General features: G+C 42.8%; 1 protein-coding gene across 1 annotated transcript in view; it reads left to right on the top strand.

The window, feature by feature from the left end:
• The first annotated feature begins 3,566 nt into the window (after positions 1–3,566).
• The window catches only part of raver2 (ribonucleoprotein, PTB-binding 2), a 66,562-nt gene continuing 46,750 nt past the window's right edge, over positions 3,567–23,378 (top strand). The window contains exons 1-2 of the mRNA XM_062396190.1: positions 3,567–3,916; positions 17,761–17,827. Of these exons, the coding sequence (XP_062252174.1) occupies positions 3,584–3,916; positions 17,761–17,827 (400 nt within the window). The 5' untranslated portion in view covers positions 3,567–3,583. The remainder of the gene's footprint in view (positions 3,917–17,760; positions 17,828–23,378) is intronic.

The following is a 23,378-nucleotide window of genomic DNA, read 5'->3' on the forward strand; positions in this document are numbered from 1 at the left end:
TTAGTAGGTCACACATCCCTCCATGTCCTTCAGAGAAGAGAAGTGACGGCAAGCACCAGGCGCATAAATGGAGGGCTGATATATACAGTGCATTGGTACATCTCCTGCTGCAGGGGGACATGTGCATATGCGCTCGTTACTCCAATGCCCAATGAACCTCGTTACCACTTAGGGTCCACCCCACCCCCCTTCCCTCCCTCTCTCACCCCTCCCTCCCTCTTCCCTCCCATCCTCCCACCCACTGAGATCATCCCAGGTGCCCGCTCTGCCTTTTCAGCCCCTCTGCCCACCTACGCCCTCACACTTTTCAGTCCCAAGCGAGCAGCGGCGAACACATCCCTGCTTCCTTTTCTCCTTTTCTACTCCCACCCACTCCAAAAAGGCTGTGAATCACTGGCTGACACGCTGAAGCACCACAGGGCTCCGGTGTTTCAAATGGAGAGGGACTTTGCAGCATCTCTTTTTCTCCCTTGATCTGCGGAGCATAGCCCATTATTGTTGGGTTTGATTTGCAGGCAGGTACAACAACAAAAAAGTGTGTAAGCAGGGTAGATACTGTCGTGAGTTAATAAAAGTGTGTGTGTGTGTGTGTGTGTTTGTTGCCTTGAGTGTATTACAGTGCTGGCATGCGTGTGTGCCAGGGGGACGGCGAGAACAAATTAATTGTTCTCTCATGGAAATGTGTTTAGCACTTAGTGGAGGGATTCGCACGTCTTCAGAATCAGCCCCGCACCAGTGACAGGCGAGTCCTGGCTGTCTTCTCAGAGCAGCTCTGCTCAAATGATTCATGCTCCTCAATCTGTCCCCCATCTCTGACTATGGTACGAGCTGCAGATAGATCAAAATCTGACTTCTCCCCATGGGCCATGGCCGCCTTTCACTTTTTTTGGTTTCCTGGAGGACACAAGTCTGTGGACAAGACTTCAAACCAAGCTGTTATTCATTAGGAGTCCAACGTTAAAAACCTATAAATACCACGAATCAAGATAAAACCCTCAACACGTTCATTAGGGCTGCAGCTAGCTTTTATCCCGGATTAACCGAGTAATGGCTTTTGTTCTATAAAAGGAAATTGTTCCCATTTGAATTTCCCGGAGCATGAAATGACATTTTCGGATGTGGTGTTTTGTCCAACTATACCAGTATAAAAAGAACACAGATGAATCAGCGTACGAGTGGGTCGGGGCTCTGGAGTTACGATACGATAAATGTCTTGAATGACTGAAATAATTGGCCAATTATTGAAACGGTGGTCTTCTGTGTTTTCAGACTTTTCTCTTGTCCACTTTAACGAATAGTTTCATCCACTATCGTTGCCTCAAGACTTGAAACATGTTCTGTGCTTGTGGAGGAGCTTTGGCACTGACAACACGTTTCACCTCATGGACTTTACAGAAAAAACAAACTACTGTTCATCCTCTATTACCTCCTTTTGAAATGACACAAACCGATCTTCTCTTTGGCCTTTGACCCTTTTGAATTGGACGATCTGGAGCTCGATGTCTTTATTCACAAGGACGATCCGCGTACACTCGGTTGTGTGTCGGCTACGCTGCTTCAGCCACTTCACTTGGCAATGTGCGATCCTTTTCACCCACGACAACTGTGATTGTCTGGACTCCAATCTGCCAAGAAAGGCTTCAAGCAGATGGCGAGAGAGAGAGAGAGAGAAATGGAGAGAGAGCGAGAGAGAGAGAGAGAGAGAGAGAGGTTGGATGATGCTGGATGATTTCACCGTCTCTTACAGGCCTTGGCATGATCGAAATATTTTCTATAAGTGGGTTGGTGCCTTCATGAGTGTGATATGCATCGCCTGAGTGTGAGGTGTCCATGTTTGTGTGTGTGTGTGTGTGTGTGTGTGTGTGTCTGCGAAAGCTACATAGGCTTTGTAAGGACCCGGCAGGGAGCTCTGTTCCCCCTCATGTTTGCCAGGAGCAGCTTTCCACCCACGGCAGGCAGGCGGGCTCGGCTGGCTGCTTGGTTGGCATTCACTGGATGACTTGGGTAGAGAGAGGAGGGACGGCACACGGTCACATTATGCACACAAGGGCCATGGAAGGTCTGGTGTGAATTATGAATGCCTTCTCGTAGCCTTCATTTAATCAAAGCAATTCACAAAAGGGTCGAGGCTTTACCGATTTATACAGAGACACAACAGTTTCTCCACCAAGCACTGGAGACTGTGCTGAGGAATAAACCATCATGTTCAAAAGAAGAAACATCTGACAGAAACAAGCTGCTGCCTCGACCGGTTGGTGTGAGCGGAGAAAAGTGGGGGTGAGAGCCGAGGAGGGTGATGGTAAATGTTCTGTGTTATTATAGCACTGCTCTAGTCGTGACCACTTAAGATGCTTTCAAGCACAGTTTCGCCACTCAACCATTCACACCCATTCATACAGTTCATCCATGTGCAGCACCAGGAACAGTTGTGTAACCGTCATGTTTATATTATTATAATGGAAATATTAAGAGTGACTTTAATGTGATGTAAGGCTGTTATTAATGTTAACTGCACCAGTTAATAAGAATTGTTAAGCAGTGACAGATATAGATAGAGAGATGATAGAGACAGATAGACAGATACATAGATAGATATATAGATAGATAGATATAAAGATGGATAAATATAAAGACAGATACATAGATAGATATATAGATAGATATAAAGATGGATAAATATAAAGACAGATACATAGATAGATATATAGATAGATAGATAGATATAAAGATGGATAAATATAAAGATAGATAGATAGATAGCTAGATATATAGATAGATATATAGATAGATAGATAGATAGACAGATAGACAGATAGATAGATAGATAGATAGATAGATAGATAGAAAGATAGAAAGATAGATAGATAGATAGATAGATAGATAGATAGATAGATAGATAGATAGATAGATAGATAGATAGATAGATACTTTACTAATCCCAAAGGAAATAGAAAAAGAGATATTTCCCTTCTCGTAGTTGCCGTAAATGTGACATTTTGTTTAAATTTGTTTGAAAAATGTAAATAGCAAATTAATAATGATCCAATAAATAATAAATAATAGAGAGGCCGACAAACAGAGGTTTTAAAACACTATTTTGACGCTTTAATGGCGGTGTATCAATGGCTCCTGATTGGCTCCTATACATCCAGCAGACAGTTGGGGGCCAGGAGTCTGAGGTGCAGCCTGATCTCCAACCTGCGCTTTGAGTTTCATGTAACTCTTAAAATATAAAAATATGAACTGTACCAGACAAAACCACTATGAGATTAGTGCAAAGAGCTGTTATTTCAGTATAAGCAAAATGAAAAAGTAAAAGGAGATTCTATGAATATGAATAGATACATATAGGAAGAAATTGGTTTAATTTACTGTTTAGTGTTTCTCTTCCTCTCTCTTTCTTTCTCTCCTTTTCCTGGCACACCTCCCACCTTCTCTCTCTCCGTGTCACTCTCCTCCTCTCTCTCTCTCTCTCTCTCTCTCTCTCTCTCTCTCTCTCTCTCTCTCTCTCTCTCTCTCTCTCTTTCTCTCGCTATGTCCCTCATTCTCCACCTCTCACACACTTTTCCCTCAGCTACCCAAGATGGCGGCAGCCTCATCCATCCAGCCGCCGAGCGTTCACTCTTCTCTAGCCCGGGAGAGCGCACTTTCCCCGGTGATGGACAGCCCCGACAGCCGGCAGCCGGAGGATGATGAGGCGGTGGCGGTGGTGGCAGCGGCGGCGGCAGGAGCGGTGGGAGCGGCGGGAGCGGCTGGCGCGTCGGGAGCGCAGCCCTCCGAGCCCGGGATCAGCCTGCGCGACCTGCCGGACCTGGATCCGGAGGAGATCGAGAAGCGTCTGGCCAAAACTCGCATGGAGCTGAGCAACAGGAGGAAAATCCTGATAAAGAACCTTCCGCCGGACACCACCAACCAGGTACCCGCTCCTCGTACGAACCCCGCGGAGAGAAAGTCGCGTGGTTTAGTTGGTTTTCAAGTTTTGCGCACGACGAGGCTTGTTGCGCGTCGGAGGCGTTTTTTTTCCAGATGACTTTGCACTGACTCGTACTTTTCAGGATGATCTTGTTCGATGCTGCTAATGTTCATAGGTTGAAGTAAATTAAAATAATCTATATTTCATCTTATTTTCAAGATGAAATATAGATTGGGGGGAATTTGATTGACAGGGTTTCATTTGGGCACTTTTGGATCATTTTTACGCACCGTCCATCTGCTGTTGGTCCATGTGAAAAATGACCAATTACATCCTGGAGTTAAAGACCTCAAATGACACCTCACATATCGAACGGTTGAAGAGTTTGATACACGTGAAAAATAGACCATAAAACACCATAAAAACCATGTAATTATAAATTCCATTATGCAAAGCACTTAAACAATGTAGATGCTTGTTTTTCTATGAGTCATTTGCAAATGCCTCCTGCCTGTCAATCATCTCATAAAGTGCTCTGATAGGCAGATGAGTTATCCACCATTTTTTACGACGAAGTTAAAGTTATCAAGTCAGAAAGCATGATTCTTTTTGTTGGGGGTGTTTTTTTCAAATGAACACCAGCTTGGCATTTACAGTAGGTTTTCGTCCACCTTTTATTTTTCCCTGCCCAAAATAACACTTTCATTGAAATACTTGCAGCAAACAGTGCATCGGCATATTTTTCTCGCCGCTGTCAAGTAACTTCTTCATCGTTTCTTGTGACAACTTCTGTCTCGTACTCAGATTGTTGTGTTTTATGACTTCACATGTCAACGGATCAGTCACTTTATCTCTGCTGTCTGTTGTGCACACGCAGGAGTCTGCACCGAGTCACTCCACTGCTTTTAACTTGATGACCTTTTCTCGATCTGTCCCAGCAGCACTTGTGTCAGTGGGCAGCGGATCAAAGGCTCCGGTGGTGAACTCGTCTTCAGGCCTGTGTGGCACAAAACATTCTTAGACAGAGACTCACTGCTGAGGAGAAGCAGCGCTCTGCTCGGCCTGGTGTTTAGTTTAGAGTGTGTGAGGAGGAGAGAGAGAAGTGTGTGTGTCTGTGTGTGTGTGTGTGTGTGTGTGTGTGTCTGAAATGAGAAACAGAGAATGGCGAAGTCACTCGGAGCAGGTGAAGACACACAAGTGGAATTTCTCTCTCAGTATTTTCCACATTATTCATGTGTCAGAGCGAGAGAGCGGAATGTTTAGTGAGCCTGAGCAGAGCTGCGTGGAGGCTGCTCTGCTCAATATGCCACATTAATCTGTCCATTTAAAGGAGAAGCGCACGCTCTTTGACATCTCCACTGGCGCTGACACCACTGAACTGACATTATCTCAGGCTGTGGATGTTTCAGATGTCTCGGCACCTTGGCAGACGGAGACGAGCAGTTAACAAGCTTTTAAAACCCCATTCGGGCTCTGTTGCAAATGATGGAACCATCACTAAGAGAAAAACACATTACCAGACACTATCTTTTGAGTTCTGTATTCATCCCTTTAATGCTGTTATTACTGTTCACCTTATTTAGTGAATTAGTGATTATGGAATTTAGATATAAGAGAGTGCATGTTCTGTTCTTTTATTCCAGTAGCTGTTTAGAGGAAAAAACAAACTTAGATTTTATTGACTAAATGATTAATGGACTAATTAAAGGAAGATTATAATCAGTCATCCCATCTCAGTATCTAATCACCGGTAATTCATTTTCTCCGTTGTGCATGTAGAGCTTAACACCTGCAGTGATATTCATTGTGAAATTTGAATTTGGATTTTTATGGGGGAACAAAGTTGTTGTTTCTTGCATCTTGATCTCTGGAGCTCAGCCAGAGTGACCATCGGTTTCTCGGTCAAACCTTCTGGTTGTTCCTGACTTCCTCCATGTAAGACTTGTGTGTGGTCTTAGGGACCTTCAACATCATTTGTGTGGCCAAATCACAACATACATTATCACAGGGCGCTTTAGAGCGATTGAGACAGGAAGCCTCCCCAGATCTCAACGACATCCTGTCTGTCTCATGGTTTGTGATGGGACGTGTATCGCCTCACTTGCGAGACAGGTCCAATAGATTGAATTTACCACAGGTGGACTTCAGACAGGGACCAGGAACGTCTCAAAGATGATTGATGTAAAGTGAAGATCGGAATACTTGCTCAACTGACTCCATTTAACCTGCGTGGGCTCCACAACGTCCAGCCGACTCCATCTTCCCATCCCCTCAGTCCTGCTTTCCTGCTGCCCCATTAGTGAACACTATATCACAGATTGTGTGAGTGAGTGTGTGTGTGAGAGAGTCCATGGTGCACTTAGTCAGATATATGGCCCTGCTGACAGTCCTCATCTCGGGGAAGAGTAGGGGGAGGGAGGAGTGCAGTGAAAAATAGAAGAGAGGCTGGCTGAGAGGAGAGGAAATGAAGGACTGATAAAAAGAAGAATGTAAAGGAAAGAATAGATAGAGGGGGTGAAAGGTGGTGGAGGGACAAGCAGGAGAGGCGGAGTGGAAAGAGTGATGGGGATGTGAGACAGCATTAGATGTTTTATAGCTTTTCATCAAATCAGACCGATTAAAAAATTGCAGTTTTATTCACTGTCCTTTATTGACTCCTAATCCTTTTGAATTAGTGACACTTAATGAGTTTTAGGGTTGCAACATTTCCAAGTACCGGGAAATAAGCAGGAGAGAATCCTAAATGTTCATCAGAGGATAAATAGATGTGTGATATGTAAAATTGACACCTTACGTTTTATGTTTGAGACACAGCTCAGGGTATCAGGGTATCAGGGTATCAGATCCCGACCCGAGACGGGATGCTTCAGCGATTTCCCTGAGAGCTAACAACAAAGTTGGAAGTATTTCCTCTAGAAGTTGAGCACGAGTTTTCAGAAGGAATTTTGCTCCAGACTCCAATCGGAATTTCAAAAAGAATAAAAATGATGTTTCAATTAGCGTGAAAACATATTGCCAGATGCACAAGATAAAAAATAAATGTGTTTGTGTGTGTCTGGATGCATGAGGAGAAGATTATCTACCAAGGACTTATTAGTTTTCTTAGAAACAAACAAAAAAATGACTCGTGCAGGCTTTGATTGTGCGTTTTTTCATGCACACCCGGCTGCGTGTGAGTCTGCAGTTGTGTTTTCATACTGTATGTGCAGGTGAACACAAACGCAGTGTGTTCCGGGGCTGTTCCACCCACCTCCTCCTTCTGCTTTACATGCTGGGATGTGTGTGAGCGTCAGTACCAGATGTTCATCAAATCTGCCCCCTTGTGACAGTGGGCAGCCTCTATCAGCTTCATCACTTGTGTGCCCGCGTGCACACACTCATAGAGATACACACAGAGACACACACAGACACACACACGGTTGTGATTTAGCTGTTTCCTGTGGCATTAGTCAGGTGTTCAGGTCACCGGTATCACGCAGGTATTCAAGAGGCACCTGTTCTGCCGAGTGTTGCAACAACCAGGTCAGATCAACAGACTCCGTCAATCCGCGTTACTGTATGTGATTGGGGTGGGGGGGGGTTTAAGGTTGTATTCTCTCTGTTATTTAATGAAGGAAAGGAGTAACCTCCACTGTAGATTGCACTTTATCCCTGTGTAGGCACTTCATTGATAATATCAATACCAAACACACACATTGGATACTGCAAGCCACCTCATACAAAAATAAGAAATACTCTTACCCCGTGGGGGTGGGGGGGGGGGGGGGGGGGGGGGCGGGGGGTGTTACCTCCCATCTGAGCCCAGTCGCTTCAGGGCCTGAGCCAAGCTGAGCCTGGTGGGTGTGGAGGGGACAGCGAGGTGGGTTTAAACCGGCTGACAGCAGAATCGCTCCTGTCTCAAGGCGAGCCACCTGCTTCCCTCAGCCCACTGCTCCCTTCTCAGCTCAGATCAAATCATCCATCTTCTCTATTTAAGACATGTAAACGGATCGAGAATGAGAAATATCAAAATATATAAAAGCAACAGTCTGGGTTCGACAAAGTAGCAGCCGCGATTCCTAAATGCTAAAGTAGTGTTGCCTGCAGAAGAAGAAGAAGAAGCAGCTACTCGCCGTGTTTGCCTCTGATGATGTAATGATACTTTACTAGTAATAATACCTTAATCATATCACGGTGGCAATGAAATTACCAAAGTTTTCTCCATTCAAACGGAAAAACTAATTACCAGAGCAAAGGTAAGAAAGACGTCAACCTCGGTCGGACCATTGTCCAGACTTCAAGGTCCTGAAAACAACACTGTGTCGCCAATGAAGATACATCTTTCTTGCTGCTATTGTTTATTTACATTAAAACCAAACAAGCCGCCCCAGTTTGTGATTGTTAGAATGCGTCCGAGACAACAGCCTGGACGTCAATGCAGCTCTGTGTCTATTTCCACTGCCGTTGTGAGGATGAAATAACAATTCTCCCTCTGTTTCATATTAGTACCTTTTTATTTTCAAAAAAGAACAGCGAGTCGGAGTAAAGGGGAAACGTTCCCTTCTTGAACAGGCAGAATGAAAAACAGAGAGAGAAGTCAAAACGTGTTTTCTAAGAAGCTCTCCTGGCAGACATCTGATGGGCCACTGATCCGCGCTGTGTACGGTGTGAGCCACCTGTCTCTCTCTCTCTCTCTCTCTCTCTCTATCTCTAACCCTCCCTCCCTCACTCGTTCACGCTCTACCTTTTTCTGTCTGTGTCACTAGCTGCAGCTGTTAAAAGACATTTGTTTGAAAGCAGAGTAAACAGCCCCCCCAATTTTTTTATTTATAATGATTAATGCCAGTCATGTTTTTAATATTGACAATTTGAGCTGTTTTCCATCAAAGCGTTCGAGTCCAGAATTGAAAGCAGAGATGTGACACTTGAGAAGAAGAATTTGGTTTCATCATCATCATCGAATCCAGGGTTTGTCCTATAGATTATATATATACATATATATATGGAACTAAAATCTGTGGTTTGTAGGCAGTGTCACGTTTGCCGCTCTCTAAACGCGGGTGATAATGTTGCCGTTACCTTAACGCTAATCATTGGAAACCACACGGTTGGTGTAGAGTGTGGGTGGAGCTGCTGTGCTCGCTGGCAGACGTGGGCTTCTACCTCTGTTCTCTCTCTGCAGCACACATCACTCCATCAGTAGGTCAAGGACACGGTTAGTGCCAGAAAAGAGGCCATGCAGAGTGTTTGTCCCCCAGTTCTACCCTGCTCCTTCCATCACTCACACAAACACACACACACACACACACACACACACACACACACACACACACACACACACACACACACACACACACACACACACACACACACACACACACACACACATACATACACAAAGGTGTTGAAATGATAGACCACTGCTTTTCACTTTCCCCCAGTGGCTGTGTTTGTGTTTGTAAGCCGCTTCATTTATGACTGCAGAACAAAAGGCATGTGTGTGTGTGTGTGTGTGTGTGCATTTGCTTGCGTGTGTGTGCGCGTGTACTTGTCAGAGTAAACACATATTTCTCTCTTCATTCTTTTTCTGTCTCTTGAAGAGAAAGGTTATTCTACCTTGTCTTTCTTGTCGTAAAATCTATATTATTATACTGTGCTCTTATTAAAGTGTGATTAGAGTGCAAATTGGGTTCGAGACAACGTCCAGACTAAATGGAAAATGCAGGTTGTCGTCTGTTTGCTTTATTTTTGCAAGAAACTGAGAGCAGGCGGTAAAACACCAGCAGGAGAAGACATGCTGACAAATGGGGATGAGACCCGTCATGGAATTGAAATGACGTTAATAATCCTCACACTCGTGGCGCAGTGGGGAATTCCCTGATTGCACCTCCTGGGATATGAGAGGTATTTAGATTCCAACAAAGGATTCAGTTTGTTGTTTAAAGACACCGAAGGCCTAGTGAAGGTCATCATCTGTGTGTGTGTGTTTGTGTGTGTATGTGTGTGTGCGCTGTGCTGTCATCGAATGCACAAAACAGATGCAACACATTCATACAACGACTGTTTTTCATGAGCACCAAGACTGCGACTTGTCTTTGACACGGCCATTTGTTGTAGCTTTGCGGTGATGGTGTGTGTGTTTGGTTTCCAAGATGAACAACAACTTAAAAACAAAAACACACATCTCCCTCCCCGTGTAAACTAATGTGTGCACAGATGTCGTTACAGACATTTTTGAAACGCTCCCTCTAGAGGCCTCTGCACATCAACAGCCACGTGAGTAAACGGCCCGAATAGCGAATACTTTGGAGGTAATTTCAACGCGTCTGGCTATTCACATTAAGAGCGAGGCCATTAAGCAAATAAGGAGAAAGAAACTCACACCTTGGGAAAAGACAGATGGAATAAACGGCGATGACCATTTCCTCAATGAAAAGAAAAAGGGGAGATTCAAGTCAGCTACAGAATATCCGTGAGATATCTGTTAGCAATGGCTAAAGACAAATTTATAAAGAAATTGGCAAGTTAATATCAAACTGGATATGGGAGGAAGGTCTTCTTCTTCTTCTACTACAGCTTCAAAATGTGACAGTGTTAACAGCATGTATTCTGATTGGTTAGATTTATCCAGGTCGTAAGCGAAACCTTGTGTCGGAGGAAATAAAAGCCTTTTTCCATCCTATGTGAAATTCTGTTGATTGATTGTGGCTTGAAAAATATTATTAACAGAAACCAATCAGCTGGTTCAATTTGTCAGGCTTTGAGATTTTGAAGGTGTGTGTGTGTGTGTGTGTGTGTCTGAAAGCCTCCTCGACCAATAGTGTTTATTCACAGAGTATTCAGACCCCTGCTGCAGCCTTGTGCTAAGATTGAAAAATAATATTCATCCATTCACACTTTTCCATGAGAGAAAAATGTTTTTAAAAGGAAACATTGAAGTATGACTCACAGAAGTGTTCACACTCTGTTCTGTTCAAACTGAGCAATCAGAGGAGAGAGGCCTTGGTAACAGATGAGACCAAAAAACCCGGCGGTCGCTCTGGCTGCGGTCCAGAGATCCTGTGGAGACGTTTTTACAAAAGGACGACTTTTGAAAAACCAGACATGTTCAGAATTGAGGCAAAAGTAAAGTCTATTTTTGTGCTTTTCGGTGTGTTTCACTGAGGAGAAGCTTCTGTTTGGCCAAACTGCGTAGAACCCCCCAGATCTGTGTCGGGGTATTGCACCGATGGTTTTCCTTCTGGAGGTTTCTCCGATCTCTGGAACTCAACAAATCCGCCAAGGGGTTCTTGGTCACCTCTGCTATCAAGGCCCTTGCCTCCACCTTAGTTTGTAGTCAGCCTCAGATGTCTGTCCTGTCTCTTAGCTCTACAGGCGTGTCCTTCATGCCCCATCGCACGTTTTCTCTCTAGAGTGGATTGACAGCTGTGAAACCTACAGGATTCAATCAACTGAACTGACCACAGATCATCTACAGTGAAGTTGTAGAAACATCTCAAAGATGAGGAAGAAAGAAACTGGCACCTGAGGCTACATCCACACTCCTGTTTTAGAGTTTAAAACATTTTCAATGCCTTCCATCTACTGCAGTCAACCGCTGTTGCTTCCTGATTGGTTCTCACCAGTCATGACTCTACTACCAGTGGTAAAGGCAAAAGGTTTTCAACACTTAAAGTCCCGCCCTGTTGTCAGTTCAACAAAACAAATCTATTGTCTTAGTTTTCACCATTTTTTTTATTTTTCATAGTTTATGTGGCTTCCCGTTTACATCAACACGCAGAGTGTATATGGTTATGAATGGTTATGTCATTTGTTTAAAGGAAATGTATTAGTTTGTACGAAGCCTTGGATAAATGGTATGAACTGGTGTGAGGCTGATGATCATTTGATTGTGAATTCATGTTCCTTTATGAACCTACAGTGTTGGTTTCATGTCTTACCACCTCTGAGACAAGGCTGCGATCACATTCTTCATCAAGCTCATCCTCTAAAGGCAGTTCTACTTCTTCATGTGTACATATGTGCAGTGAGGCTGCACCCACACATGCACGCACTGACACTGGCCCTGGGGATAGGGTGGCTGCTGGAGGACCTGCTGTAAATGTCACCTCCTTTTCAAGCACCCAGACTCTCCCACAGTGAACATTACAGCCCAGCAGGGATCCAAAATGACCTGCTCAGTTATTGTAAAGAACAGCAGGACATAGAGGAACATATTGTAGAGCATCGTTGAATAGGAAACACGTCAGGTGATTGGCCCTGACCACATACAGTTCAGGTTCTCTACCTAAACACAGCTGGGTTTTAAAGACCTGGAATCGGGCAAAGCAGATGTGTTTGCTGTGTATGAAATTAAAGCTGAAGGCTGCGTGTGTCTCGCTGTGTCTTTACGGAGCCCAGTGGCTGTTTGGAAAACAAGCCTGAGCCTCGCTGTGCTTTTTTACAGCAGCGTTAATTAGGAAGCTGTTGAAATAGTGCAGTGGGAACCTCAATGAAACAAAGTACAACACGGTGGAACAGCGTGATGGGAGGAAGTGGAAGTTAGGCTCCATTAAAACATGGAATGTAAAAGGAAATTGGGCGAGATGAACAGGAATAACATAAAGAGCGGCATGGTGTGCTCATCTGGTAAATTTTTTTGGGCCGTTTGGACGCCTAAATCTGCCAGAGCTGTGAGACACTGACTTTGAGCTCAAGCACAGGACAGCACAGCAATACAAATCAGCAGCAGAATCGGGCAGACGATAGATTTGACCTCGTCTGAATGTCACCGAGTCCTTTTCAATGTCAGCGTCTGCACAGTGTAGTACCAACTACAGCAGCTATCATGGAGTTCAGTAAGGCAGCAGCAGACAGCCAATGGCAGGAGGCGTAACGTCTCAGGGTTGTCTGTCACTACGTCTGTCCAGATAGACGAAGCCGATTCGATTCAGTGGTCAAATGTCATTGTGATGTCACGTTTTTTGGAACATCTCTTCAACTTAAAAACAAATGTTCACTTGGACTCAAAATGGAATTAATTTGATTTTGGGTCAAGGGTTACGCTGACCTCATATTATTGTATATCAGGAACACAAAATCCCTTTAATTCCCTTTACTTAGGGGGATACATGTTCCTTTAGTCTACGACTTTCATGTCAATTCAGACACATTCAAGAGAAACTAAACCAAGCAAACCATGAAACAGAGGTTTAAGCAGATCAAAAAGAAGAAGCAGGGCTTTGGTCGACAATAACCACTTTGATTAGACCCTCACATGCTTCCATCCAAATAGTTTAATCCTGTTTTATTCTTTCTCTCCTGACCTGTATCGTGTCTTTGTAAAAAAAGAACTTTAAAACCTTGTTTCCGCAATGCTTCTGCAGTTGCATAAGATGTAATTTTTATTAAATCCTTTCAAAATTCCCGACACAAACTGTTTTATGAGTCTCTACAAACAATAATGTAAATCACAACCTGACTGGTTGGTGGAGGCAATAAACCATGAAGAGGTAATTCTACTTTGCAACTGTTTTTTTATCCAGTATATTGGTTTTATTGCAAAGTAAGTTTGAAGTCATGACATATTTTGGCCATAACATTTTAAATATTAAAACTCTCTCTCTCTCTCTCTCTCTCTCTCTCTCTCTCTCTCTCTCTCTCTCTCTCTCTCTCTCTCTCTCTCTCTCTCTCTCTCTCTCTCTCTCTCTCTCTCTCTCTCTCTCTCTCATTGTAGTTGATTAATTCAATTGAGAGACCCTAACCCTAACCCTGACATTTTAAAGATTATGTCGGCTCAAAGAATAGGTGGTAAGTGTCTGTAGCTGTCAGTGACTAAGTGTTCAGATGGTTCTTCTTCCTCATCCTCCTCTTGTGTGTAGCAGGATGTATGGATCATGAAATAGAAGAATATGGAGCACGGATCTAACATATTATTTCCTCTCCTCTCTCTCTCTCTCTCTCTCTCTCTCTCTCTCTCTCTCTCTCTCTCTCTCTCTCTCTCTCTGTTTCCCCTCTCAGCCATTACGACTCGCTCTGGGCTGATATTTCAGGGCGAGCGAGTTGACCCTCTGTGTGGGCTGCCTCGCACGGCCTTCACTGATAGGGAACATGCCTGCTCGCTGGGCTCATGTGTGGGCGGGTGGATGGAACAAAAAGAAAATTTACATATTAGAACACCTCCAACATTGACGTGTTTATTTTTCATTCTTATGGAAATGATGACATAAATGTGTGTTTTCCGTGAAGTGAACGACCAGATGACCTCCTGAAAATATCAAAGATGCTTTCACGAGTTGATGCATTACAATCACGCAACGTTCTTTTGTGTTCATCCCTGAATGGAACACACAGGAACACATTAGCCAGCAGTGAATAAAAGCACAGTATGGGCAACGTTAGCTGACAACACAGAGTAGAATCATAATTATAATGATGTGCTAATTATTTTTTTCCCATATTCACTTTATTTATTCACTCGAGCCCAGAATTGTATTCACTGTATTTTACAAACTTTAACCTCCTGAAAACAGATCCCAGAGAGTCTTGTTTTCAGAATCCTCTTCAATTAATGATTTAATCTTAAAAACAACAATAGTTGGAGCGTGATGACGTCACTTCATTATGTTGTGTGCAGTGCAAAACCTGTTGATAACAGAGGAGCAGAGAAAAATCTCAAATCTAAAAAAGATATAGTTTTCCATATTTAAAAATGTTTTTATGGTTACTTCGCAAATAATTTTACAATAATCTCTGTTTTTACAGCACATAAGGTAAGTAATTTCTTTTGGACAACATATAATGAATCTTAAATAAAATACTTAATTTTAAGTTCAAAACGTTAATGGTAATAAAAGGTTAAAGATATAATATTTAACAAAATTTAATGAAATACATGTCAGATTTTGGGATTTCTGGAATTGTTGCAAAAATGTTGTACTTTTTATTTATTTATTTTGCTTCATTGATTTGCATAACATTTGGCTTAGCTGAGGCATGTGAAGATCTTCGAAGCAATGATTCCACACTATGCACGAATGCAGATGTAGAGCATCATCATGACAGGCAGGGTGGGAGGAGATGGAATACACTAAGAAATCAGAAACAGTATCATATTCTTAATCTAATAATCTTCTCTGTGTTGCCCCTGTGAGTTCTCCACAGTCATAAATCACCAGTTTGAGCCGGATGAATAATGTGGAGGTGCAGGTTTGTGAGATTTGATCACTCGTGTAAATTGTGTGCCTCACACTGCCAGATGATTCTGCAGATCCAGGGTTTCATTCACAAAAAACTATAATTTCACACTTCAGAGCGTAAATCGCTGCCGTAAAGAATCTGCAAAAATCTAAAATCATTTCTCGGTGAGTCAATGAAACGATTAGAAAACATGAACAGCAAACGATGTGTAATGAGAACAGCACTGTGTTGTGACAGAAACATAGATTTACTGGTTTAAGATGAGGCGAGGACACTAGATAAATGTCTTTCTGAAGCGAGGCGGCCCGTGACTAATATGGGAGGTGGTCTGCAGGGTGTGACCGTCTCTCAGAGAGAAGTGAGAGAGGAGATAATACTATTGCCCTAAAGGAGGCGGTGCGCTGTCAGGTGCAACAGAGGGTGACAGGCACAGTTAACTGCACAAATACCCAGAGGCAGCTGAAGTGAGAAGTTTCCCAACAACCACTATAATACATAAGTTGCTTTTCCCAAAGATATGGCCATACAAATCTTAGTAACACATTTGAAGGGGGGTCTGGAGAGCGTCTATCTCCCACCCAGGCTGATGCTCAATATTGCAATGTTAGAGAAAGCTGAAAAGAATTCCTGGATCCGGACCATGAATTGAATCAAATCATAAAGTTAATGGTTTGTTCCACATCCCATAATTTCACCTAATCCTGCTAGAAAAATGCAATGAAACTTATTGGTGTCAGTAAAAGTTTCATAAAAGACTAAGAGTTCTTGAGATGTCTGAGCCAAATACAGACAGACAGAGATTTTCTGGAATCAGTAGATAAGATAAATTCCATTTGATTAACTTTGTGTAATATTCACAAACGTCCAAAATAATTCAGATTAAAGGAATTTGATATCAGGTCAAATGAATGTACTAACAACTCACACGAGCCACATAAGATCCAATCTGTTTGCTCATGGGTTTCCAGTGTGTAGAGTCTGGAGAACATCACTGTGGATAGAGCAGTTTTGTCGGGTGTGCGTCATGTACCGGCCGATACAGCGTGTCCCTGGTGGCACTTAGCAGTAAAAGCTTGATGCACGGCGTTTAGCCTGAGCCTCACAGGTTGTTCTCTTGCTGTGGGTGTTGATTTCTTTCTGTTTAGTTGCTCTTTCTTCCATTCCTCCACCTCCTCTGTGTTCCTGTTCGATCAGGAGCTGTTGTGTTCTCCGGGTTTGACAGTCACCGGATCCTACGAGGATCCTCGCTTCATAGGGGGGGCACATCTAGAAAAGGAAACAGCCTTGATGCCGGGCTCTGAACACTCATCGACTTGTGTGTCACGGAGACTCTGTGTCGGTGTAACAGTGGAATCCAGCAGGAAGGCGCCGGGGCTAACAGAGAGGGGTAGCAGCGAGTGGTGGAGTTCATAATGCACAGTGACAGAGTGTGAGCATCTCTTACTCTGCTATCACAGCTCTGTGTTTGCTCCCTCTCCTGTCTCCGTGCATCAGGAGCTGTCCCTGACGAGACAAACACAGCAGGGTGGACTCCACTCGGCCTATAAATACAAAGAGATTTATAACTCTGACATGCAGCAGTGTGTGTGTGCGTGTGTCTGTGTGTGTCTGTGTGTGTGTGGATTGGAGTTCTATGTGATGGGATACCATCTTTATAAACTTGACAGGAGACAGACATCTTTCCATCTTTACAATGGAAAAACACTTGAGAGACAAATGACCATGATCGGGGAAGTTTCCTGTCAAAATGCTCATAAGGCTTCATCAATGTAAAGCGTGGGTGGTTGTGGGGGCGGGGGGGGGGGCATGCTGCTATCATCCTACAATGCTATAAGGAACCCTTCAGTACATTTACAGTACTTGCATTGGGTTTGTGTGTTTTTCCCACTGTACTGTTTATATTTACTTTGTTAGATTCTCTTTATAGTCGGATTCTCTTATTTATGTAAAACTGTTGGTAGAGGAGCAAAGGTTTTTCTTTTTTTGATTTTGAATTATTACATTTTTTTTGGTGAACATTTGTCTATGTTCAGGTTGTCATGGTGATTATTTGAATACTCGCCACATGAATACTTTAATAGCTTGATACTGGAAACAGTTATATACAGTTATCAACTCTCCTGCCTAATAATTTGAAAGGTTCATTTGATTCAGCTGTTGACTTTACAGTTGTGTTAATCGATCAAATTTGATTTCACATTAGTTTATGACAAACAGATGCATTTTAAGTAGTGTGACGATTTGGGTAAATGGATTACTTGTTATTCCACAAGATAACTGAAAAATGTGGCAGCATGTATAGGTTTAAAAGTCTAGGGCCTCAAATCGAACCCTGAGGAACGCCAAAATTCAGTTTATAGCTCTCAGACAAGAGAGTTTTTGGGGACAGATAGTATATTTTGGAGTAAAACATTTCTGAAGTAATATGAAATCACCGTGCTAACTTTCGGGGGCTTTTTGTCAAGTATTCTTGAATATTTAGAGATAATTGATTAAATTATTAATTTAATCAAGTCCTCAGTTGAAGGACTTGGTTCTTTTAAATTAATAAATGACAATTGTTGGTTGCAGCCTTTAAGTTAAGAGACTTTATATTTTGAATGAACATTTTTACATTCAAGTGTTTGAACTCTCAGTTTTTCTCATTTGACTGATGTTCTGTCTTTCTCTCTCATTCTGCTTCTCTACAGGAGGTCCATGAAATTCTGAAAGAGTATGAGCTGAAGTACTGCTTCGTGGACCGCAACAAGGGCACAGGTACAACCTCCACTCAACCAGACATGTATACGTGTAGTCCTATCGTTGTGAGGACCCTTATTCATTGACATAATACATTCCCAAGACCTTAAACACAATGAGTTGTCTCAAACCTTTATCCCAACCTAAACCTAATTCAACTGCCGAACCAGGTCTTGACTCTTAAACACTTTGAAGAAGCAAAGATCTGACACATGCCCTGTGGCCTGGGTCCTCACAGAGACGGATGTACAAGCGCACACACACACATACACACCAATCAAGGTTTTTCTCAAATTAACCTGAAAACGAAATTGTTAATTTACCGCCACATTATAACTGTCGTCACGTATATATATTTTATGTCGAATTAGTGCAGTGGCGATATCTACACTGTGGGTAGCAGGAAGTATGACTGGAACAAACTGGGTTAATTATGAGTCAAGGCAGGAGGGGGGGGGGGGGGGGTCACTCAATATAATTTAAATAATTACCACTATGTAACTTAAACTTTAACTATGTTTTTTCGCACATTTTGATAAGGTAATACAATATAACTTTAATTTGAACACGCACACGCACACACACACACACCCTTGCCCTAGAGTGTGTCCATTCCAGGGAAATCCCCCGTGGTGCCTATATTTAGTCCATGCAGTCGGCCAAGCACCTGAAACGTAACTCTTTTAGAAAGTAGACGGGAGCTGTAAACAGCTGAGAAATCAAAGCACCCGCCCGTCCAAAAGGTTAATGCTGTTTTAAGAGCAGGGGGGAGCCTGATGAAACGAGGGCCCTCGTCGGACCAGCCGCCGTGCTCCACTAATTAGGCGGCTGTGGTAGCATGGGTGTGTAGCTCTGTTGTACAGGGGTGAGCGGCGTGGGAGGACAAGCCTGGGTCATGAACATCAGAGGCGTTTTAAGACAAACTTTAATATTTCCATTGCAAATGCACCACTCTACTTTCTCTGTCTTGCCGTTTCTCTCTCTCTCTCTTTTTATATATATATATATATATTTTCAGAGGATGTGCAAAAATATGGATGAAGTTAATGCAGAGTTAACGGACAGAAGGCTCTGTGTGTTTCTTTATACGTTGCTATTGCTGAGAATGAGTGAGTCTTCACCAGACTTTTGGAGAGTAGTAGAAACAATATTGTTTTTGTGTCGTGTTTCATTTTACCTCAGCTCTAAATTGCAGCAAATATCGAATGACCTCGGACACTAACGAGGGTTAGTCTGAGAACCATTAAACCATATTTACACATGGATTTGCTCATTATTATTGGCTCTGATGAAGCTGGCGGCTCTTTTAGTATTGCATGTGTGGTGGGAGATTCCTGACCGCTCCAGTTAGACGTGTGGACGAATGTGTTCAAGCTTCTGTAGCTTTGCACGTGTATGTGAGTGTGTGTGTGTGTGTGTGTGTGTGTGTGCGTGTGTGTGCACTTGCTCAATGATTGAATATTTTCTGTATCCGGTAACCCCTCTGGCTTGTCACCTTCATTTACCCTCGGCTCCTGTGGTTTTATATTTAGTGTGTTTGTGCTGATGTATACATACATGCGTCCTAACAGATGTACAGCTGCGTCCTCTGTGTGTTTTCACGTGGAGAGTGTAGTGTTGGGTGTTTGCGTGTCGAAGTGTGTGTGTGTGTGACCCAACAATCAGCTGGAATCTCCTTCCATTGGATCAGTTTACATAGCAGCCGGATCATCTCACCGCGACCAAGTGTTTACAGTCTGAGTCACACTGGCCTTCCTCTCTCTCCCTCTCTGTGTCTCTTCCACCTTGAAGATTTTCTTTGTCTGTGACCATGCAACTGTTAAAAAGTTTGAAATGCAGCACTCTAGTGTCAATAATTGTAACTTGAAGTTATACAAGTGCCTTTCAAGACCCAAGGCCGTTTAAATGTGTCACACGTGGAGCTGTTTTTAAATGGAACCTCGAAATTTGTCGGAAAAGCTCAGATTTAACTCAGACTCAGACTTTCAACTGGTGTGACCTTTGTTTTTACTCAAACGGAGAAGATGCCAAGATTGTCTGTACAGATAAACTGAATGAATGTGTGTGTTCATGATTTAATATCAAGTTTCAGATCTAAAAAATCAATTTTGGTCAAGATCGAATTAAAATATTGTAAAAAATAAAAAAATGTATTTGGGGCTGAAACTAAAGTGAAGTTATGAGATCATATTGTCCAGCTCTATAATTTGTACAGGTGCTGAATTAATAGATCTATTCACAGGCGCAAATCTCAAATCATTACGTCATTTTCATGTGTCAAAGTCCTCCCTGCTTCTTCAAATAAGTATTTTGGAGCTAGTTTTCGTGAGGTGCTCACTGCTGAGGTATTTCAGAGCTGCACTTCTGAATCACTCATTAAATCAGGTTGTTCTTTACTGAGGCAGCGTCTCCATGCATTTAGAGTTTGTTGTGGGCTCGCAGCTCTTGACTCGAAGAGACGCTTATGTTAATCACACGTCTTTCATCAGCTTTTATTTTTCACTTGAACAAAGTCACTGCTGTTAACACTGTTTATCACTGTTATCTCACACAAGCTGACACTAGAGGCTGAGAAATTTGAGCTTTAGTGTGAAGTTGATGATAAAGAGATGCTTAACAGCTCTTTAAAATGTTTCATCTATAGACTTTACATAAAGATGCACGGCATGAAAGCACCCTGAAAGTAAAACCAAACCATCTTGATGGCCCCCTTGTGGCTGGCTGGAGTATGGTTCCTGAACACCCCCTCCTCCATGTTGGAAGATGGGACACACCCCATTGTTTTGTTCACGAGTGAGGGAAAGATGTAGCATGAGATGGACGGGTGGGTCAAAGCAAAGCTTTTGATTTACCAGTGGATCTGACCCTTTTTGGTCATGAACTCTGAACCCAGAGTTAGCTGGAATCAGCTTCAGCCTCAAGAGAGATCTGTTCATTCATCGTTAGGAATGTAGAAGAATTTAATGTTGATGTTCAGCTTAATAAAAAAGGGGCATCATTAAGGTCAGCTAGTTCACCCACATTTCCCCGCAAGGTTGAATCGTGGGAAAAAAATAATGTTTTAAATTTTTTATGATGTGGAGGGCCTATCATCATCTTTCATCTGATCCAGTCTGGGAGCACTTGACGAATTGACGCCCCCCCCCCCCCCCACACACACACATCAGGATTTAACAGATTATTTGTTGATGGAGAAAGTATTGAGTCTGTTGCACAGTTTGTCATTTTGATGCATAACACAGCCGATTTCAATCAAATTAGCTTAAAATGTGAAATTGGTTTTATACATCTCTCGGCTGTTGCTATCTGCCCCGGGGGCTTTGTAATAAATGCACTATGAGAAATTAATCATATGAAGGAAATGGAAGTTTCCTCTGTGAACTCAGTTTTAATGATTTTCTCACGAAGTTGGTCCAACATAGGGTGTTTTTTAGTAATTTATGTAAAATCCACTTTTAAAATCATAGTCTACCCTTTCATAGCAGTAGACAATGTGTGATTAATCGAGAAAACATTTTGATCAAAGAATATGTGAGCAAAAACTTTGATTTAAAAAAGGCAGAGACGATGTGTCCCCACGTGTACATGTAGGCTTTGAGCTGCATTCAGACCTCCAGCACACAGACGCTGCTGTATAGACATTTGTGTTCACCCGGTCATCCAGAGTCCACAGTTGTTTTTCATTGTTATCTCCGAACATCACCTCTGGTGTTTCAGTCAACCCATACGGGTCAGACTCCGCTGACGAGGAGGTATAGATCCCAAATGACTTCTCTCCTCCAGGGAAAAGGAAAATGGCTGCAGGGTTTTGGGTTTTGCGCAGAGATTTTTCTTTTTAATAATTGGTGTGAAATGCAGACATATTCCCTGAGTTGAGTGCATCACATATGCAGACACTCGAGCACAGTCGAGCGTGGCGTGCACAGTTTTTCCATCCAGTGCTCAGCGTGTCACATGGGAGAGCGAGAGACTTGTATTAGTTCTTACATGTGTGAGTTAAAGTCCTTTCACAAAGAGAAACCATTACAACATGGAGAGGGAAGGGACGTGTTTCATTTTCACTTCATGTATGTGTTCAAGTGACCCTGCTGCATTTCGTCTGGTGACCCCCCCCCCCCCCCCCCATATTAAAGATGAAGCTGGCTTTAATTACCTTTGCCGAGGAGCTTATGTCATCATCCATGTGTATGTTATTTAGCAGGATTACACAAAAACTACTGGAAGGATTAAACTTGATCAAAGGATCTGGGTCAGGATAGGACGCTTTACATTTTGGGGCGAATCCAAGAAATTTTCCTTTACCATGACAAATATTAATGGATGTTGGTTAAAAAAAATAAGACACTAAAATATATGAGTCTGATATATATCAATTTCTGTTATTTGGTTCAGCTTGATTTAATTTAAAAGGAATGTTTGGTCTTGGTGGTGGTTGACATTTGTTGGTTGGTTTGTTTATTAGCAGGATTATCGCAAAAAAACAGAAAGCTCATTTCCATAAAACTTTGTGGAGGGGAGGGGGGGGGGACTGACTGTTGAACAATGGAAGAATGCATTAACGTTTTAAGTGGATCCAAATATACAGGCAGATTCAGGTTTTCACTTTCTTTAACCTGGCAGGACAGGGTGCTGGGCATGGCAGATGTACGTGTACTCCGAGTGCAAAACTAGTTCTATAATTATAGTGACAAAGGAAGTGCGAAGTCGATGAGATGAACCCTGTCGAGATATTCTACGTCCACATGCAAACAGAGGACAGAGATTTCTGGAATTATAACATATTTACATATATATGCTGTAACTGCAATTAAATCAAACGATGATGAGGAGTTTTGTTTACTCGACTCTTGAAACGTTCACGTGTAGCAGCTCAAGTGCCATTAAATGACTTCAGCGCTACAGTCCTTTAACTTGAGGTGTGTGTCACTGGCTTTATAGGAAACAAGTGTTAATTACATTAGGAGAATTCTTTCTGGAAGAACAGTCGGACCCCTCTGTTTCTTTACAGAGCACAGTTTTTCCCTGAGTTTGCTCTAATTGAATTAACTGGGTGAAGCAGAAGAGATTACAATGATAAACTGTTGTCCTCTGGCTGTCTCATCGCTCTCTGAGGTGTGTTTCTCTGGTTAGTGGAACCTCCTTCTGGCTCGTCCTCTGCCCTAATTGAAACGTTCTGCTCGGCACAGCTCTGGCATACGTCTGCGCCTCATGACCATATCGGTTCGCCGAGCCCAGCCTCCGCCGATGGACTTATTAGGTAATGCAGATGGGAGTGTTTATGTGTCTGTCTGTCAGTATGTCCTGCAGTGCACATATCGGTTCTAATGTGTGTGTTGAAGCGTGTCCCGCTGTGTGTGTGTGTGTGTGTGTGTGTTTGAGGCTTTGCTTCGGGCTGTTGCTTCAGCTCCTCTGCTAATGATGATTTTTCCTTAAACACCAACCCTGACTACACAAGTAAAAAAAACTCCTCTGCCTCCCTGGTCCTACCTGCCCTCGGTTTGTGTTGCCAAGTTATTCCCCCAAAAGGCATTTAATCCTCTCATCCTTCTCTGATCTCGTCCTAATGCAC

This window comes from Platichthys flesus, chromosome 9 (genome assembly GCF_949316205.1).
Source record: "Platichthys flesus chromosome 9, fPlaFle2.1, whole genome shotgun sequence".
Classification (NCBI taxonomy): domain Eukaryota; kingdom Metazoa; phylum Chordata; class Actinopteri; order Pleuronectiformes; family Pleuronectidae; genus Platichthys; species Platichthys flesus.